The sequence below is a fragment of the Protopterus annectens genome, chromosome 9.part0 (assembly GCF_019279795.1).
Source record: "Protopterus annectens isolate FY-2018-M chromosome 9.part0, PAN1.0, whole genome shotgun sequence".
NCBI lineage: Eukaryota > Metazoa > Chordata > Ceratodontiformes > Protopteridae > Protopterus > Protopterus annectens.
In genome coordinates, this window is record NC_056743.1 from 889,744,895 (window position 1) to 889,765,988 (window position 21,094).

Genomic DNA, 21,094 nt, shown 5'->3' on the forward strand with positions numbered 1-21,094 from the left:
AACACCTCAAAGAAAGAAATGATAGTAATGAGGCTAGTCACTCCTGTCAGTATAGGGTGAGCACGCTGTGTGTGTGTGTGTGTGTGTGTGTGTGTGTGTGTGTGTGTGTGTGTGTGTGTGTGTGTGTGTGTGTGTGTGTGTGTGTGTGTTTTACACACCATATCACCCAAAAAAAACATGCTAACTCCATTTTGCTATAACACTAGTGCTGTTAAGAGATGTGTTCACTTAATATTTACTCACCAGTCTAACTCAAATACAATAAATGAAACAAACAGTCCGTAAATATAAACTAGTTTCAGTCAATCACACTGCATGTTATCAAATATAATTTTTCTTGAAAATAGTTTCCAAAATTAAAAAAAAATCAGTTCCCATTAGGGGTCATCTTATTTATTTATAAATTTGTTGATGCATTTTTCTCAAAGCATATGTCATATTTTCATGCCACTACCTGAACAGACCATATTACAAGACATTCTGGCTACACTCATATTCATATCCCATAAGAAAACTATCACAGTTGCCAGTGGAAAATCTGAGCCCACAAGCTTCTCCAACCAAAAAGATTACATAATGATATTATTTTTCAGATATAACTGTCATTAGTACCCTGCCAGTCCCATTCAACTAGACAATAACACAACAGCAAGAAACCAGCCAGAAACACTTCCATCAAAATAACCAGTTGTTGCACAAAATGTCTATGAAATTAAAACACAATAATAAAATCAATTCACAAAAAAAAAAAAAAACATTTAAAAGGCAGGACAAGTAACAAGCCAAACAGAAAAATACAAAAAAGTATGTACACAGTACTGTATATTTATGCATATGACTGTGGTTTTGAGCGTCCATTATGACTCATCAAGGTGCAATTCGGTGAGGATCCAACTCATTGAATACAACTTGCCCAGAATTCAACCAGTAATAAGTAAATGTGTTTTTGTAGGGGGAAACATACTCCCTGCAACCCCATGTAGATGGCAAAGCATCCACAAAATCCCTCTAAACTTATATATATTATCTCAACAACAGCAACTATGATTACCAGTCAAGAACTGGTGGATTTCAAAGCACAGCCATGCTAACCAACTGTCACAGTGAGAAACTTTGGTTAGCAGACAAATTAGGTTTGAATATCACCACTGCCAACCAGTAACACTAGGTATATGAGGAATAAAGCTATGGTCCTTGGTTCTGCTTTACTACCCACACACAGGTCTGAAGGCCACCAGAGAGATGGTCTCTCATTTTACATCCTGGACTCAGCAGGTTAAAAATAGAAAAATCCAAACACACAGCAACACAAACTATCCAAAAAATACAATCAGGAGGCAGTCACTGGAAACAAACTCCAACTTTTAATGGTACTTCTGGTACCTCAGCAAACAGCCTTCAAGGAACAACATAAGCCACCAGCCATTCCCATTTTATGACAAACTGCTCCAATTAAGCAATCATTTCATCACCCAATAATCTACTACAAAAACCTGCTTAAACAAACATACCCTTAAAAAGGGGTAAAATATTTTTCCATATACAATGTTATGAAACATCATATATAAATATTATAACCTATACATTTAAATTCATATCTAGATTCATACCTTCAGGTTTTAAAGTATTATCATTTAGAATTAACCTGCTTTCCATTTTTAACAAACTAGCTAAAAAATCCCCATCCCTAGCAAGAAAAGGTGTAGCCAACACACTAAAGAAGAAAATAACATCAGAACCCCCATGTGTATTAATAAAGTGTTCAGCTACTGGGCTGTCCACTTCCTATTTCTAATATGTCCCAGATGTTCAAGAATTCTAACTTTTACAATACCTTTTGTCTGTCCAACATACCACCTCACAGGAGTACATCCACACCCTACAATATAAACCATCCCACAAGAAACACATGAAAACCTTCCCATTGAATGAAATAATTTACCATTTTCTGCCTGAAATGTTCTTAATCCTAGAACTTATTTTACATCTTTCACAAGGGAAACTACCCATATTAGCCCCCTGGAAAGAAACCTTCTTGAAACCTAACAACTCCCTTAAATTTAAATACCTCTGATAAGAAAATGTAACATGTGAAGGGAACAAATGCTTTAGTTGCTCATCTTCACATACCACTGGCCACAAATCTTTCACTGACCTCCTCACAATATTCTCAAAATGTCAGAAAATGCTGAGGTACCAGAAGCACCATTAAAAGTTGGAGTTTGTTTCCAGTGACTGCCTCCTGGGTGTATTTTTTTTTAAACAGAAAAAAAATGTATGCAAATATGATTCAATGGCCAACTCATCAAATGCAACCTGGCCTCAGGAGCATGCAGGCAATATGCACTGCTGCCCACAGTATGAACTTGTCACATCTACATCTAGACTAGGGGACTACACAGGACCTCTTACCAAACTAAGGCACTGCCCTAGCATCCCAGGCCCCTTTCTTAACATTTTCTCTGTGGACATCAGTGTCTGTACTGCTGATTCCCATGATAACTGCCTTCCAAACAAATTATAATTTTCATACACACATAAGCATAACATTCCTATGGAAGGCTGGTAGAATTCTCCAGTTCCTCACAGTTTTCATCCTGGTATAGTGCTACTGTCACCACCCAAGATATTGAGCAAGTGATCCAACACACCACTTACCATGCCATCCTTGACTGACAGCCACACAGCAGTAGTCACAAAATAAGTAGTAGTGATGATGAAGATGATAATAATAATAATAATAATAATAATAATAAAACACAAATAGGTTCATAAGTAAGTACTAGGCTATTGACCACCAGGGCCTTTATAAGCCTAGCTGTGCAACTCAACCAAATTGTGTCCTGTGTATCATAGGCATTTATTATTACTATTATTATTATTATTATTATTATTATTACTACTATTAAATGATAATGTGCAAAGAAGTCTAGTAACTGGAGGTGGATACAGCAGTTTGACAACCTACAGTGCTAAATAATACTTTCTTTTCAGATAATAAATAATACACAAATAAATGGCAGCTATAAGGTCTTAAAATAAATTAATCCCCACCACTTCCTTGCTACCTTTCCTTAAACATCCCACCAACCTTCCTGCTTCAACTCTCAAGACACTACAGACTAACACATATATCCCCTTCTTCCCATCTATTGTACTTCACTCAAACCTATCCATCTCTTCTATTATTTCTATAAAGTATTTAATCCATTTCCCTACAAATCCCTACCAGACATTCTGTTTTTCATTATTTCATTGTATAATATATACTTGTAAAATAAATACCCTGTAATCTGAAGTATTGAAATATTGTATTCTCTAAACTATCTGATTGCATCTTGAAACAATGTTAGGATCTTTTTTCTTGTATTTAATATACTGTATCATTATACTGTGTTATATTTTAATAACTGTACTGGAGCTTTTCTCCCCGAGCCTCTGCTGAAAATGGGTCAGTTACCCAGTCAGACTTTCCTGGTTACCAAATGTCAATAAATAAATAAATAAATAAATAAATAAAACTTTACTTAATATAATAAAGAGGTTAGACACTGACACAAAAGAGACATGCAGAAGTAAATGCTTTTGCTCAAAGAACAGAAACTTTGCACAGATAGAATACTTAAAAGGACAACTCTAACTAATAAAAGCTAAATGACCTGATTGACTAGTTAAAGAATACTGAATTCAAACTGCTAGGCTACTAGAATAGTTATTATGGCAGATTGCAAAACAGCAACTTACATAGACATTTCTATGTCAAGGTCTTCCAAGTCTTTTAGCTCAAGATTTATTTTAGCTTATTAGCATTCGCACATGAACCAGGTTAATTAAATAATTTTTACATACAGCAAAAACTTCAGAAAGTAAACAGAGAATATCACATATTGCTGTTATTGTGGCAGGTAGATCTTTTTATAATCTTAATTCACAGTTCCCCTTCGGCAACTCCTGTATGAATTTCTCTGCAATTAAAGGCAAGTTAATAATTCTTTCCTGAGTCACAAAGATGTCCTGCAGTTCATCACACAATTATAGCATTTTTCTGGAGAACAGTGTAATTTCTGTTGCACATTTTACAAAGCATAATTACAGATTACCAATGTTCTACATTCTGACTTAAGAAACGACACAAAAGTACAGATATCATTTAAATCAGTTTCTGTCCTCATGGCATAACAGCACCAACATGAAGTGTAAACTGATGAAGGCTAGGGAAAAACCATAGCCGAAACCGGTCTGTTTATTGGAATTCTTTACCAATTAAATTGGTTTTCACAGCTCCCAGTTGCTGGCTTCATTTTTGGTGAATTTATAATTATTTTAGCCGTGCAATAGTTTCAGTGTAGGGGAAGGTTTTTGGATGCGCAAATTTCCTGATCCCTACCATAATATAAACTTACTCAAACAGCTCGATGAACAGCATGTTTAATGAGACACTCCATTCAATGCTTTTTCCATTCGATGGCTGAACATAGACCTGCTTTCAGCCACTCTGAGTTTGGACACTATGTGAGGTTACGTTTGTATTTTTTGAAAACAAATGAATCACTGCCAGCATACATTAAGAAACCACACCAGAAGTGATTTCTTGTATAAAACAGGGATCTATGAGTTAAGCATCAGCAAGACAAACTCAATGAGGAGAAGGGAAGTCCATTGTTGTGCACATTCTTATAACAGAAAGATGTCACCCAGATGACCTAAGAATGATAAGCAGTGCAGGAGGATGGGAGGGGGTGCCTTACACTGGCTTACCTGTCCTGCAGGGAGGGAAGTAGCCTAACTCATGCAATGCTAGCATCAACTGGACAGAAAGGAGCACAGGATGCACTAGATAAGTTGAGACATGCACTTAGCTCTGCCAAGCCACATTTACAGTGGATATAAAAAGCGTACACACCCCTGTTAAAATGCCAGGTTTTTATGATATAAAACATGAGACCACAATAAATCATTTCAAAACTTTTCCCACCTTTAATGTGACCTGTAACCTGTACAATTCAATTGAAAAACAAACAAATCTGTTAAGGAAAAAATATAAACAATAAAAAATGTACAATAATCTGGATGCATAAGTGCGCACACCCTTAAACTAATACTTTTTTGAAGCACATTTTGATTTAATTACAGCATTCTGTCTTTTTGGGTAGGACTCTATCAGCATGGCACATCTTGACTTGGCAATATTTGTCCATTCTTCTTTGCAAAAGCGCTCCATATCTGTCAGATTGCAAGGGCATCTCTTGTGCACAGCCCTCTTCAGGTCACCCCACAGATTTTCTATTGGCTTTAGGTCTTGCCTCTGGCTGGGCCATTCCACAACTTTCATTTTTTTTCTGGTGAAGTCATTCTTTTGCTGATTTGGATGTATGCTTGGGGTCACTGTCATGCTGAAAGGTGAAATTCCTCTTCATCTTCAGCTCTCTAGCAGACACCTGAAGGTTTTGGGCCAAAAGTGACTGGTATTTTGAAGTGTTCATAATTCCATCCACCTTAACTAAAGTCCCTGTTCCAGCTGAAGAAAAGCAACCCCAAAGCATGATAATGCCACCACCATGATACACTGTGGGGATGGTGTTCTTTTGGTGATGCAAAATGTTGTTTTTGTGCCAAACGTACCTTTGGAATTGTGCCCAAAATGTTCAACCTTGGTCTCATCAGACCATAACTCATTTTCCCACATGCTTTTGGGAAACTTGATGTATTGTTTTGCAAATTATAGCCGGGTCTGGATGTTTTTCTGTGTAAGAAAAGGCTTCCATCTTGCAACCCTACCCCATAGTCCAGACATATGGAGAATACGGGAGATTATTATCACATGTAGTACACAATCAGTACTTGCCAGAAATTCCTGCAGCTCCTTCAGTATTGCTGTAGGTCTACTGGCAGCCTCCAGTTTTCATCGTCTTTTCATCAGTTTTGGAGGACATCCAGTTCTTTGGAACGTCAATGTTGTCCCATATTTTCTCCAATTTTTGATGACTGTCTTCACTGTGTTCCATGGTATATCCAATGCTGTGTAAATTATTTTGTACCCTTCTCCTGACTGATACCTTTCAACAATGAGATCCCTTTGATGCTTTGTAAGCTCTCTGTGAACCATGGCTTTTGCTGTAGCAGGCAACTGAGTAAATGTCAGGAAAATCCTACTAAGACAGCTGAACTTTATTTGGGGTTAATCAGAGTGTCTTTAATTGATGGCAGGTGTGTACTCAAGAAGACTGAATCCTGTAATTAAATCAAAAGGTGCTTCAACGAAGTATTAGTTTAAGAGTGTGCACACTTATGCAACCAACTTATTGTACGTTTTTTATTTTTTATATTTTTCCCCATAAAAGATTTGTTTTTTAATTGAATTGTACAGGTTATAGGTCACATTAAAGGTGGGAAAAGTTTTAAAATGATTTCTTGTGGTCTCGTTTTTTTATATCACAAAAACCTGGCAATTTAACAGAGGTGTGTACACTTTTTATATCCACTGTAAATCTTAACATTCATAGGAAATATCCAGAAACTAGTCCACCCACAGGGTGAGGCATTGTGGGGCCCTTGCATTTGAAAGCACACAAGTTAGCCTCTGAAGAGAGAGGGTTTCACCTAAAAAAATAGACAACTCATGACAGCTACCTAAATGATGGTCCTCCTGTGAATGGCTCTTGTCTCACAGGGGAATATATGTGCTCAGGAGTGCTGATGAGTAGCAGGCAGCAATGCATAGAAAGGTTTTAAACAAAATCATAACATATATCAGCATTTAGGATTAAAGAATATCAAGTGACATGGGGAGGGTGAAAGGACTAGGCAAGATTAGATTTATTTTATGTATCCTGAGAACATAACTCATTAATTAGTTGGTATAATATACACCCAACATTAATAACAGATCATATCCTAATATTTTTCAAATTAAAGAGGAGTGAGGTCATCATGAAAAATGAAGCATTGGTGCTTTCCTACCTACTTACAGAAGATGAATTTCTTCAGTAATTGGGTAATGCAAGCACTACAGGAATTGCTGGAGAGGTTGGATATTCCTAATGACAGAAGAGCAGCAGGTTGGAATAAGATAAAGGCAGTGTTAAAGACTTGAAAAGACATGAACTCCAAGGAGATTTGGGAGACTGGAAACAAGCAATATCCAGAGGAGTTGCAAAAATAAAAACAACTGCAGAGTATTGATAATAGAGAATGTTTGGAAGTAAAGGAGAAGATACGAGTATCTAAGCAACAGATGGTGGAACACAGTGATAATAATAACAAATACAGGTGTGTGGCAGTGAAGCAATCATTCTTTGACAACACCTTTACAGCCCAAAAAGTACTTATGCAGAAACTTAGCAAACAGAAAGTGGAAAGGGGAATAGTGAAATCAAGGTATGCTGTTACAGGGAAAACAGGAAGAGATCCAGGTGGAATACTGAAAATAATCAAGAACTGATATGAACATTTCTACATAGAGGAAAAGCTGAGTCAGTGGATAGTAAAGGAAATAGAACTGCTCCAAGAGTAATTTATATTACTCAAAACAAACAAAGGGGAAACTGAAGGAGTTTTAACAAAAATAAGAAAGAAATTAGACAGGTGGTCCAATCACAAGTGACAGGAAAATCTCCAAGGCTGCATGGGATCGCAAACAGAGGTGTGGAAGTTGAGCAGCAAGAGAATAACAATGGCACTGTACTGGTTATTCAATAAAATACTGGGGGGGGGGAGGTGCTCTCATCATAAAACTGGATGCTAGTGGCAGTATTTCACAAAGTAGTTAAAGACCCACCTGACCCTGCCTCATATTGGCCAGTTCAGTTTCATAGGTTCATTGGCAAATACTATTCACGCAGTGCAGGTGATCACTAAGGAACCTAGCCCAAATCCCTGATTGCCCCAAAGTACCATACCTCTCAGTTGTCCAGATTTTCCCAGAATGCCCAGATTTATGAATCATATTTTGGTCTGGTTCTCATAAAATTATGCTTTTCCATCAAATCACTGAAAAATCGTTGAGAATTGAAGCCAGAAAATGATAGATATTTTAGTTTCTGACTTCATACCCTTCAGAAAATCCATGCTAATATAAATACTGTTAGTCTATCAACTTTCTAAGTTTGTAAGAGTGTTATTTAAAACATGTCCCTATTTTGGGGCATTTGTAACATTATTTATGGTTTTGTCCAGATTTCTTGCTCTAAGAGGTTGAGAGGTATACAAAGCACCATCTGGTTAAGCAACTTGCTCAAGTCGACATAGTAGGCAAATGAAGGTGGATTAAAATCCTGCATCCTTGACATAGGAAGCAGCTCATTAACAAATCAGAGCTTTATTTCTCTGTGCTAATTGCCAGTCTTTGTGCTAACTGCCAAGTTCTTTTCTGAATCATAATTATAAAGTGATTATGACCACTACAGCCAAGAGACTAGTAAAGCTTTAAAAATTATAAATGAGGGCCAATGTGGTTTTATTGAAGGAAGACAAACGTTTAACAATAACAGTAAAAGAATGATGATTCCAAATAATACAGCAGTTTTACTGCTGTGACTAAATGCTGAGAAGGCATATGACAGAGTCAGTTAGGGATTTATGTAGAGGTCACTGATGACATTTGTTTTCTTTTTCTTTTTTTTTCAAAGAGATGGCATAGACAATCTAACAAGAATATATTAAATTTTGGAAGTCTATATAAAATGGCTGGATTACTGCATGCTAAATTCTACTGAACAGGGGAATGAGGTAAAGTTATCCACTCAAACCTTGCTGATTTTTGCTCTGTACTAAGCTAAAAGTATTGGACAATCACAAATACAGGGATGTGATTTACATGAGCAGTCTGGGATGCTAGCTGCCTTTACAGATGATATAATATTATTCTTAACAAATCTGGAAAGGGATATCCCACACCTAAAATGGATGTGTGTTAATATATGTATGAAGGTATAGATAAACAAATACACTTGCAAGCTTGTGTGCATGGAGGAGAGGGACAGATGTCAGAAAGACCTGTATTTCATGCTGACCATTGGCTTACATATCTCCTAGTGAGAGAACTTTATGTATTACTGGCCAGCTGATGGCACCTCTGGGTCTTAGTGTACACAGATGCCCTTTTATCTATAAGAACACGTAGACCTGCAAATAAGACAGAGGGATCACTAATGATGTATAAGAAAGTTGGTAGGATCAGAGCCAGTAATATACATTAAACAAGCAAACCAATAAATAAAGCTCTACTTACAATCTTTCCAAAGCATCTCTGCTGTTCCACATATGACTGACAGTGGTGGTGAATATTTGTTTTACAGTTTTTACATCGAAGCCCAAATTTGTTGTTAACTGTAAAGAAACATTGGAAATATTAGATATGTCCACACAAATGTTAGGTAAAATACATTTTTGCATTGGTTGTCAAGGATTTATTTATATATTTATTGACTGATTGATTGATTGATTTTGCATCCATACCTGCCTGTCCGGTCCTGTCATAACTCTTCTTGATATTGCCTTCTTTTTGCCATTTCATTCCTTACATAAGGGTAATTTAGTGTTAGGGGATTTTTCTGATTGCCTATGATTTCTTATCCATTATTGTCCTACCAGACTCCCCATCACACCAGACGAAGCATAAAATGGCCCACCATTTAGCTGGTTCTCTCTATGCATTACTTGCAGTGGTTACAAGGTCCTGTTCCTGTTGTTATTTAAAGCAGCGTCTTCCTGTAATTCTCCTAGTCTCTACTCCAAAGGCAAGACTAGTAACAACCAAGTAACCCCTCTCTTATAAATGAGGAAAGTAGCCAAGTGAATACTACTTAGTTCTTCCCTCTCCTTAGTCAACTGATTGGCTCATAAACCTTTGTTCAAAGCCAGTTGCAGAGAGAGACAGAGATATATACTCTGACATCATTTAACCTATTTAAAGGTCTCTTTTCATGTCTGACTTTGTCTAGTACACAGCTCCTCGCAAATATCTTTGCTTCAAGTGTTTTTCAGAGTAAATAAATGAATAAATAAAGCAAGAAATGCACATCTATTACCTCTGAAATATCAAATTAATATTTCACATTTGTCAACAGGCAAAAATCCCTGGTTAATTTGTCATTTCCTTTCTCAGTTCCTTTGTTGTACACTTTATCTCTGACTAGATATGACCAACTATATAATTCAGAGATTTTTGAATACCACATTTGCAGACCTCATTCTGACTTCCATTACAGCCCACTGATATAATGAATACATGCATGTTTATGGCAGTGACAGGCTAGTTCAGGGACATGCCTGAAGTGCCAGCAGTTTGGAAAGCAGGGCTTGAGCACCTGAGGGCTACCTTCCTTCCATTCCTACCATTGTCAGTTGGGACAGAGAGAAATAGGATCAGGGTTACTGTGCAGCTAATGAGTTGCAGCCAGAGAGACTGTAAGACCTGTGTTGATGGGAAAGGAATTGTTTTTTTTTTTTTCATCACAATGTTGTCATTTCGCATCCTTGTTTTAACATCAAAAACCCATATGGTGGGAATAAAAGCAAACAAACTCCACCAGGTGTAATCAGTGTTACAGTCTATGTGAACAGTGATTTACCCATCTTTTTCTCTCTCTCTCTCTCTCTCTCTCTCTCTGTCCATAGCTGACTCCCCAGTTTAGGATTCATGGTGGTTATGGCAAAGAAGAAAACAATTTATTTTTAAGTGAATAAGAAAGTCATAATGCACAATAGTATATTCTTTTATTTATGTTGCATTGTGTTGGTTATACACTTCCCATTCCTGTGCCTAAAGGAGAGGGACTAGAATACTTCTTTTATATAATGGCATGGGTAGAAAGAGTGTTGCATTTTGACTGCACAATAAGGACACCTTTTAGGTTTGCCCCATTATCCCATCACAATTTGCCAGACATAAAAGAATGTCATTAAAAGGTAGACATTTTTATTTAAATAACCAGTTTCATAACTGCAGTAAGTGATGGTGAAGAAAAGTTTGAGCGCCTAATGGCAGCCTTTTTTCCTTTCTGGCAGCAAGCGGTGGGGGCACTTCAGAGGTGAAGGATGCACAGATAAAACAGCTTGTCATATTGCCAATGACCTCAACTACATCAGATCATATTTGACATTTAGCACATTAAATCTGTAATGCTGTGAATTTTAAAAGACATACTACAATGCAAACACTGCCAAAGTTCTGTATCCTGATTAACTCCCTACTATGGTGGGATACTTAGCTTCAAAGAAAAAAAACCATTCCTGTAAAAGAACTGTCATATATGTGGCTTAACAATTCCAGCAATTCTATGTAGAAAATAACTCATATAAATATTAACACTGAAGATGCGATTCTCTTGTATTTTAAGTTTCTGCAAAACAGTGTTTGTGACTAACACTTTCTCTGAAAAAATATTTAATTACAGACCATTCTCCAATTTTCTATCTTTCTTTTCTTTGTCAAAAGAGATTATTCAACATAATCCTGTGAGGCATTGAAAAGTATCTTTTTCACTAACCAACTGATTTTTCTTATAATTTGGATCACACACTTTACTGAGATTCATTTTCTCAAAAAGCATTGATTTTCCATTGCTAACAATATCAGAAGCCTGCTTTTCCTCAAGAATGGTAGTCAAAATGAAACATAAACTTGAAAAGTAAAATAAGTGAACATTTAAAACAAATTCATAGGAATCAAACCTTCACTAGTGCAAATGGAAAGCCATTGCCCTGGTTGAGAAATGAAGTGGTGTGTGTTCAGAGATAAACAATATTCCAGATTCTTTGCCAAATAGTATAATAAAAGAAGATAAACTAATAAAACATACGGACAATCATGCGTGCACAGACATCACAGAACTTTGGCTTCTTTAAGTAATGATCCTTGAATTTGTGTGGTTTATCATTAATAAGTTTCTCAGGTTCGGCGGGTGTCTCGTCCTTCTTCTCGTCCTCTTCATCATCTTCCTCTTCCTCCTCATATATGTAGAAGACATGGCCTGTGTTAGCTATCTCCCCATTTGGCTGTTGGTCTGGTAAGTTCTCTTCTTTGTTGTTGTCTTGTTTTTTGTTGAACAGGTTCTTGAGTTTCTGCATCTGTAATCATACAATATATCAAATCAGATGCTTGTGACAGGTGGACCACAAAGGTTTTAAGTAAACTGAGCATGTCTTCAAGCCAATGCAACATATGCTATGTATTTGTATGTTATATTATTGCCAGTGCAGTACAAAACATTCACCTTGATTCTCCAGTCATGAAATTAAACTTAAGCAAACTGTACTGAACAGAAAGTACAGAATGAACGCAGGAAAGTCTGCCATAGAATTTAGGTAGCCCTAACTTTGATATTGCTTTCTGTTCTCTTATATACAATATTTCCCATTTATATCTGAAAATGTAGAGATATAATACTTATTTGCTTAATACTAACAGATGTTACTTATGCAAATTATGATAATAAGTGATCCTCTCTTCCCTCCTTCATCTGCCCACATTCACAAACTTGAGCCCTACTATTTATCACTTGACAGATGATGAATGCACGATGAATGCACAGAGCATTGAACCTTGAAGACTTCTGGCAACCTGTCTCTCTAGAAAAGAGTAAAAAAGGCAAGTGTTCCATTTTTCTAATTTGAGTCTGATATATATACATATATATGGATCCTTATCAGAGGATCAAATTTTTAAAACTTTGAAATTCATATGGTTGGGACCATATGATCAAAGTTTGAAACTTCGAACGTTTTGAACGGAGATCGCTGTACAACATAGATCAGAATATTTACCCTTTTCCTCACTGTAGTGCGATCTCAGAGTTGGTATATTTAATTTTCAGGGGGTGTGGGGGTGCATGGGAGGTTTGCCCCCCTGCAAAACTGTAAAAAAAATGTAAAAAAAGAAAAGTTTCAAGGTTACACAACTATGTACTGATATTTGCCCTTTGTGTGACCAACTAAATCCTATAGCCCTCCACTGGAAACTGCAGCACTAGCCAAAGCTTCCTCTAGATAACCCCCGATAGAGTATAGCTTTATTTTTCCCAGACACCAGAACTTAGGTAGCTGAATACTACTTATTGCAAGGAAGCTGGTATCTTAGATAAATCAAAGTACCTTGCATTTACCCTTTGTGTGTTGACCAGACTCATTGACTCCGCCGAACCTCAGTCTGTGTTAGACCCCGCTCCATTCACCTATGGCTCACTCCGCTCCCCTACCCTACCCCCAATTCCCGCCCACCCCAGTACTCTTACCCTTATACTTCCATTAGACACATCCCATCCATGTACTTCCAATCACATATTATTACTCATTATAGACTAGTACTACTTATTCAATTAGTCCCTGCTAATCACTACAGGATTAGCATACTACTTAAAACATCTCTCCCAACCTTCTCTTTACAAATCAGTACCACCCTTTTATAAACATAATCCCTTTTTCCTTTTATAATACCCATATTATCTATGTCTAGACACACTAAACTATTACCCTTATTTGCACTCCTACATTTTCTATCTATGTCCTATGCCCTAACCACCTATAACACCTCACCTATGCTACATTTCACCACCCCATTAAGCAAACTTCATTACTGATTGAAGCAACCACCCTAGACCACATAAATATAACACCTACATCCATCTACCTACTACCTTGGTACCACAGATTATCCCACATTACCCATCTCCAAGCTAGGAAGGCATCTAACATACTCCGTAAATTCCTTCAGCTCACACATAGGCTTAAACAGCACCTGTTGCTACATGGTGACATACACCCCAACCCTGGCCCTAACAACAAAGATAGCACAGTCCTCCTTAGATCACATCCCTTCACTTCATCCACCCCCATAAGAACTCCTAACTCACTCTATATAGTCAATCTTAACATACAAGGCTTAAACAATAAAGTTGTCAGCCTTCATGCTCTCTTAGAAGTTCATTCATTCGATATCCTATGCCTAACAGAAACTTGGCTCAAACCGACAACCCTAGACAATGAAATCACCCCACCAGTATACAACATCTTGAGATTAGACCGCAAAACCAAAAAAAGGTGAAGGGGTAGCAATACTGTACAAATCAGGGCTACTAGTTACTTCAGTAGACGCACATCTACCTTTATCTAGTAATGCTGAAATTCTTATTTCTAAACTCCAGATCATTGCCTCCAAATCCATCTACATAATATGCTCCTACCTTCCTCCTGGTAATAACAGTACCACCCTAGAAAATATCCTTAGCTGGCTTTCTACTTCCTTCCCTCAAGAAACCATAGTCCTGGGTGACTTTAATATAGATTGGAACAACTGTACTTCAGCCAACCCTACCATTCACATTAACCTATATGGTCTCTCCCAAACTATTACCACCACTACCAGAATCCATAAACCTAATAATAAAGAAAGCACCTTAGACTGGATTCTGATAAATAGTCATCCCCTTGCATATAAAGCGGGTACCCTTTCTGATGACATTAGTGATCACTCATTGACCTATATAATTAGGCAAAAGTTCTATATTCTCAACCCAACTTTATATAGAACTACCCAGACATTTTAACCTAGAAAGTTTCCAAACTGAACTTAAGGCATGTGACTGGACACCCCTAAAACACCTCCAACTAGAGGAAGCAGTGTTATACTTCAACACCAAATTCCTACAAATCCTGGACTATCATGCCCCTATTCGCTCAATCAGAAATAGGACTAAAACTGCTCCATGGCTGTTAAAAGAGACTAAGCACAAAATCCTACAGAGAAACAAAATCTGGGCCAAATGGAGATCTTCAAAAAACCAAACCGACCATCAAACATTTAGACAAATGAGAAATGCTACTAGAAAATTAATACTTCTTGACAAAAAAAACTTCTACTCTCAATTTCAACTTACTCACCAACATAAACCTCAAATTTTCTGGACAGGAATTAATAGACTCTTCCATCCAGGACACTCCAAAATACCAACCCAATCAGGCACCACCCACAACAATCCCAAGCTCATTGCAAATGCCTTTAATACTTTCTTTACCAAAGTTGTCCAATCTCTAGCTAATTCCCTACCCCCTGTCAGCACAAACCTGCCTTCCACCACAACTAGCTTACCTCCCTCATTTCATTTACAACCTGTCCCAACATCCCCCATCTGCTCCTTATTTCATAAACTCAAAACATGCACCCCCTCAGCTGATCATCTTCCAGCCGAATATCTGCAACTAGCAGCCAAAGGTATGGCATATCCCATTTCTATCCTAATTAACAGAACCATTACAGAAGGAGCCATCCCTTCTATCAGGAAAATGTCCCATATTATCCCAATACACAAGGATGGTAACTCAACAGAACTCTCAAACTATTGCCCAATAGCCTTACTCTCTCCTTTAGCAAAAATCATGGAAAAATGCATCCACCAACTACTAGATCACCTATTCCAAATTAATTCACTAGCTAGCTATCAGCACAGCTTTAGACCATTCCATAGCACTACCATAGCCCTCTTATCCTTCTCTGACTGTATTAACAAAAATCATAATAACAATACTCTAACCTCAGCACTTTTTATTGACCTCTCAAAAGCCTTTGACATTGTTAACCATCAGCTACTTTTAAACTTACTTAAATCCCTCTCCCTTGACACACAAGCACTACTTTGGTTAAAGTCCTACCTAGAAAGTAGGCAACAGGCTGTGCTCTGGGATAACAATCTATCCACATGTCTCCCTGTTACCCTTGGCATCCCTCAAGGATCTATTCTTGGCCTTCTCCTATTCTCAATATTTATCAACGATCTTAATGAAAATATTCCTCAAGCTACCTGCATACAATATGCAGATGACTCTATATTGATATGCTCCACTACTTCTGTATCCGAACTCCACTCCCTTACCCAAAAAGTATTTAATATAGTGGAAACCTGGTTCCTACAGCGCTGCCTCCTCCTGAACCCCCAAAAATCTAAACTATTACTCTTCACTCCAATGCAAAGTCCCCCCAATAAACTTCACAATTTCTTCGAATAATGGTACAGTCATATCTTCTAACCCAACCACAAAACTTTTTTTTTTTTTTTTTTTTTAATCCTGTCCTGAGCATCCACAGCTCCTCTGTGTTGTTCCAGTGGTTTAGGCTGTTTGTTTTCGCCTCCCATAATCCATCCCAGGTGCTCCCTCCCTGCTTTAAATGCAAAAGGAATACCTCCGGCCATCACATGAAGACACTCTGAATTGGCCAGCTTGCCTGGTACTTAGAAAAATACTACTGAGAAGACCCCACCACCACAAGATTGTGTAAATTAATCCATCCCAGGTACTCCCTCCCTGCTTTAAACACAAAAGGAATACCTCCTGCCATCACCTGAAGACACCCTGAATTGGCCAGCTTGCCTGGTACTTAGAAAAATACTACTGAGAAGACCCCCCCCAACAAGATTGTGTAACTGTATGTTGCTTAACACTAATTAAATGTAGACTTGATGTACTATCTGTAGAGTTAGTCTGCCCTCCCATGTGCGTGTTCTAGCAGCCTACCACAGACCATTTGCCCTCTCCCCCTCCTATTATCACTACCCAAGAATATATTTAAACCTAAGACTGGTCCAACTATCCCTGCTGTTTGCCATCTCCTTCTACCATTAGATGGCAGCATCTACCAATATAAATCCTAGATATTCTTTATAATCCCAACAAACCACCCTCTGTAAAAGCAGCCTTCATTTTCTGGCTGGAAATATTTAGCTCATACCTTCCAACTGCAGCCTTTAAACTGCTCTTTGCTGATACTTTTTTCTGCCATACTCACCTCTATTTAGCCCTCGTCCTCCTGGAACTTTTCTTCCTTCCAATTTTCCACCCCTTTAGTCCCCCCTACCTTCTACCCCCTCTAGTCCAACCACCTTCCCATCCCCCGTAGCTAGTTTCCTCCTGGAGTTTTCTTATATCTCCCAAGGACTGTGGTGACATTTTATAATCCTGTCCTGAGCATCCACAGCTCCTCTGTGCTGGTCCTGTGGTTTAGGCTGCTTGTTTTCGCTGCCCGTTAGGTCTTTTCAGCATATCTGCCTATCATTTGCAAGCCTCTAAGCAACTATTGTACTAAACTCCACGTTTTTACTTGTAACTGTGTTTTAGGGTTATAGATGGCCTTGTGCTGATGGCAATCACTCCAATGCAATGTTTGTAACTGTTTTGTAAGGTTATTGTTGGCCTCGTGCTGATGGCTTAATTTATCTGTGACCTACATGTGTTTTTGACCTCTGCAAGCTGCTTTTGGGACAAGTGGGGCTCTTTTCTACACTGACTAATACTGCATTAATTTAGTATGGGTACAAGGGGCTTGACTGAATACTGCTGACTTGTCACGACCAGAAACCTGGTGTAATGATGTCCTGTTAAAAGGACACCAACCAAAGTGCATCGTTGAATGCCGGATAGCCTCTTAAGGTGGAATAACAATCCCCCTTCAAGCCTTCCACTTACAATCAGGTTTAGCAGCCATTTTTCTTTCCATTTGTAACTATAAGGGCTCTGCACAGCTTCTACATGGTTCTGGGGATCGTTTTGCCCTATATACTGTACTGTTTGACTGCTTTCTTTGTACTGTGTCATTTTCCCTTTGCTTAGGTTAATTACCGGTTTAGCAGCTATAAGCTGTTTTTGGGATGAGTGGGTCTCTTTTTATGTTGTTGCCAGCTGCATTACTTTAGTCTGAGTATACAGGACTCGACTGTTGCACTCTGCTGGCCTATTCTGCTCCCCATATGTCCTGTTAAAAGGATGCCAACAAACGTATATCGTTGAAGGCCTTTATTTCTCTTTTAAGGTGGATCAATGGTCCTCCTAGAGCCTTTAGCTTAATTACTTGCTTAGCAGCTATTTTTCTTTTCCGTTTGTCTCTATAAGGGCACCACACTGCTATTATATTGTTCTGAAAACTGTTTTGAAAACTGTTCAGCACAAGTTATTGCACAGCATGAACATATCGTAGTTTGCTGTTAGCCAGTTGAGCACTATATATTGCACTGTTTAGAGATTTTATAGTATTACTTTATCATTTACCCCTTGCTTTCTGCTGCTTATATTTGGCTCTACTGCTGTATAACCCTGTCCTGTCAAATGGACTAGGGTCACTGACAGCATGCTGAACTGCTGAATGAAGGTTTTGTTGTATTTAATGGAGCCTATATTGCCTAACTTGTATTGTTCATAGCATAATGTCTGCTGCTTTCTACTGTTAATCCCCTAAACCTAATCTTCCTCTACATACTTGCTCCAGCCTCATCTAACCATAGCCTCTCTCTACTACTGTGCTTTGTTACACCCTCCCTTCTCTAAACATCCCTTACCTGCTACTTTTCCCCTCTACATCTGCAATATAAACTAGCTCAGAGTTGTCTCCCTCTCCTCTATAGTAATCCATCCCGGGTGCTCCCTCCCTGCTTTAAACGTAAAAGGAATACCTCTGGCCATCACCTGAAGACACACTGAATTGGCCAGCTTGCCTGGTACCCAGAAAAGTACTACTGAGAAGACCCCCAACAAGATTGTCTAAATGTATGTTGCTTAACACTAATTAAATGTAGACTTGATGTACTATCTATAGAGTTAGTCTGCCCTCCCGTGTGCGCGTTCTAGCAGCCTACCACAGACCATTTGCCCTCTCCCCCTCCTGTTATACCCTAGAATACATTTAAACCTAAGACTGGTTCAACTATCCCTGCTGTTTGCCATCTCCTTCTACCATTAGGTGGCAGCATCTACCAAAATAAATCCTAGATATTCTTTATAATCACAACATGTTTTATTTTTTCACAAACGGTTGTGAGTTAATATCCTTAGATTGTAAATATCTTCTCCCCCTGTTAAACCACCCTCTGCAAAGGCAGCCTTCATTTTCTGGCTGGAAATATTTAGTTCATACCTTCCAACTACATCCTTTAAACTGCTCTTTGCTGACACTTTTTCTGCCATACTCACCTCTAGTGTTCTGTACTGCTCCAGTCGCCCTACGGGCTCACTCCTCTCCCCTACCCTGCTCCCAATGCCCACACGGCCCCCAGTACTCCTAGCTTTATTCCTATCTTACCCCACCCTCTCAGCCTAATTACCCAATACCAGCTCCCCCCTCATTACTCCTCCCACCTAGAGCCATCCTTCTTAAACTCTGTAATCTGTATTCCACCCAATAATTATAGTCCCCTCCTCTTTCCTTAAATCTCTAGAATAACTCCATCACTTTTTAAACCCTTTCTTCTTCATAGCCTTTTCTATTTTCTTATATTGCATTTATATTGCTTTTTTTTTCCTCTGTACTACCCTGTCTCTTTCTAAATATCTCTTTTAATCTTGACTCTTTGCACTTCTTCACTCACTGATCTTTCTACTCTAAACTGCTCTACCTAACCCATCTACCTACCAAGCCTATTATTAAAATACTGTCCTATCCTGTAGATCTCCTAACTAGCCTCTATATAAATATCATCTCTCTATTTTTACTGACTTACTTGTTTGGAAGATAGTGAAATCCCTTATATAAAATGTACTAATCTTTTGTTTTTATTTATGCTTTTGTTTTATTAATGTTTTGTTATACACTTCCTTAATGTTGTTACTATTTTTTTTTGTGATATTAAATATTGTGTAAACTTGGAGCTTTTCTCCTCGGGCCTCCACTGAAAATGGACATGTATCCAGTTGGACTAGCCCGGTTAACAAATGTAAAATAAATAAAATAAAATAAATTTTCCTAACCACTCATAACACTCTCTCTTTGCTCCAACATGCTCTCCTCAAGTTATCACTCCCTCCAGTCCCCCAGCCTCCTCTTTATGTTCCTACTTCCCTTATACTATGCTACCGCATATTCCACCTATGCTTGTCGAATACCACTTACAAAAATAACTACCATACAAACCCACCTTCTCTGTCACTCTTACTCCAACTTCCACTCCTCTTCTCTCATTCAGCCCAACCCTCTGCACCTATTTCACCCTAAACTCTTCTCCTCTAAAGTCAAGACACTGTCACCTGCTCCAATCTATAATCTACCAAAATTCATGCCTGACAGACCAATATGGCTAAAGGATATCTCCTTCAACAACCTAGTCCAAGCTGGTAATATCCATCCTAACCCTGGTCCTTTATTAACAACACTCATCCCTTACCCTCTTCCTCCTATCTCAACACCCTAAAGATTTTTACAATTAATGCACAAAGTCTAAACAACAAAGTACACCAATTTCAAGTTTGGGTAAGCCATAACCAACCAGATATCTTAGCCATCTCTGAAACCTGGCTCAAGCCCTTTATCTCCAACTCTGAGATTCTGCCCCTAGGATTTCAGTGTCTCAAAAAAGACCAACTAAATAAAAAATGTGGAGGCACTGCCCTAGTCTACTCCAACCTTCTTACATTAATTCCCCTCCAAATTCCAATTCCTCAATTCCAGAACACTGAACTTACTGCTGGAATTCTAAAACTAAATAAACATAAAAATATCTGTATCATTGCCCTATATATCTCACCTGGTAACAATATCTCTAGACTCAAAAATATTTTCCTATGGGCCTCTTCTGAAATTAACTATGAAACTTATATCTTTGGTGATGTGAATATTGACTGGAATAAAATCAATTGCCCCTCTCCCTCCCTATCCATTAACCTCTATAACTTCACTCAAATAATCCTCTCCATCACTCGACCTAACAAAATAAACCCTCCCGGATCCACAATAGATTGGATTCTAGTCTCAGATCCAAATAAAATAACCAATTCTGGCAAAATTCCTGATACCTTTAGCGACCACCTCCCAGCCTTTATGCATCACTCAACTAGTTTCTCCCCACACCAGCATCAGTACATTCAAACTCGTAACCTCAGTAGCTTCAACCCAAATACTTTCAAATAAATAAACTGGCAAATTCTAAACATCCTTCCTCTTGATAAGGCTATAGAATACTTCAACTCTGTCTTCCTTGATACTTTACTTTACTCACTAGCCCCACTAAGAAACAAAACTGCTCCTTGGCTATCAAAAGAGACAAAACAGATTATACACCACAGAGACAAGCTATGGAAGCTTTACCAAAACAATAAACTGACCAATACCTTGCTGCAATAT

General features: G+C 38.2%; 1 protein-coding gene across 3 annotated transcripts in view; it reads right to left on the bottom strand.

Annotated features, from left to right (window-relative positions):
* STAC3 (SH3 and cysteine rich domain 3) overlaps positions 1-21,094 on the bottom strand; it is a 385,666-nt gene that overhangs the window by 99,250 nt on the left and 265,322 nt on the right. For all 3 annotated transcript variants that reach the window (XM_044083624.1, XM_044083623.1, XM_044083625.1), the window contains 2 exons: positions 11,802-12,069; positions 9,230-9,327 (listed from right to left, as the gene is read on the bottom strand). In XM_044083624.1, coding sequence (XP_043939559.1) covers positions 9,230-9,327; positions 11,802-12,069 — 366 coding nt within the window. The remainder of the gene's footprint in view (positions 1-9,229; positions 9,328-11,801; positions 12,070-21,094) is intronic.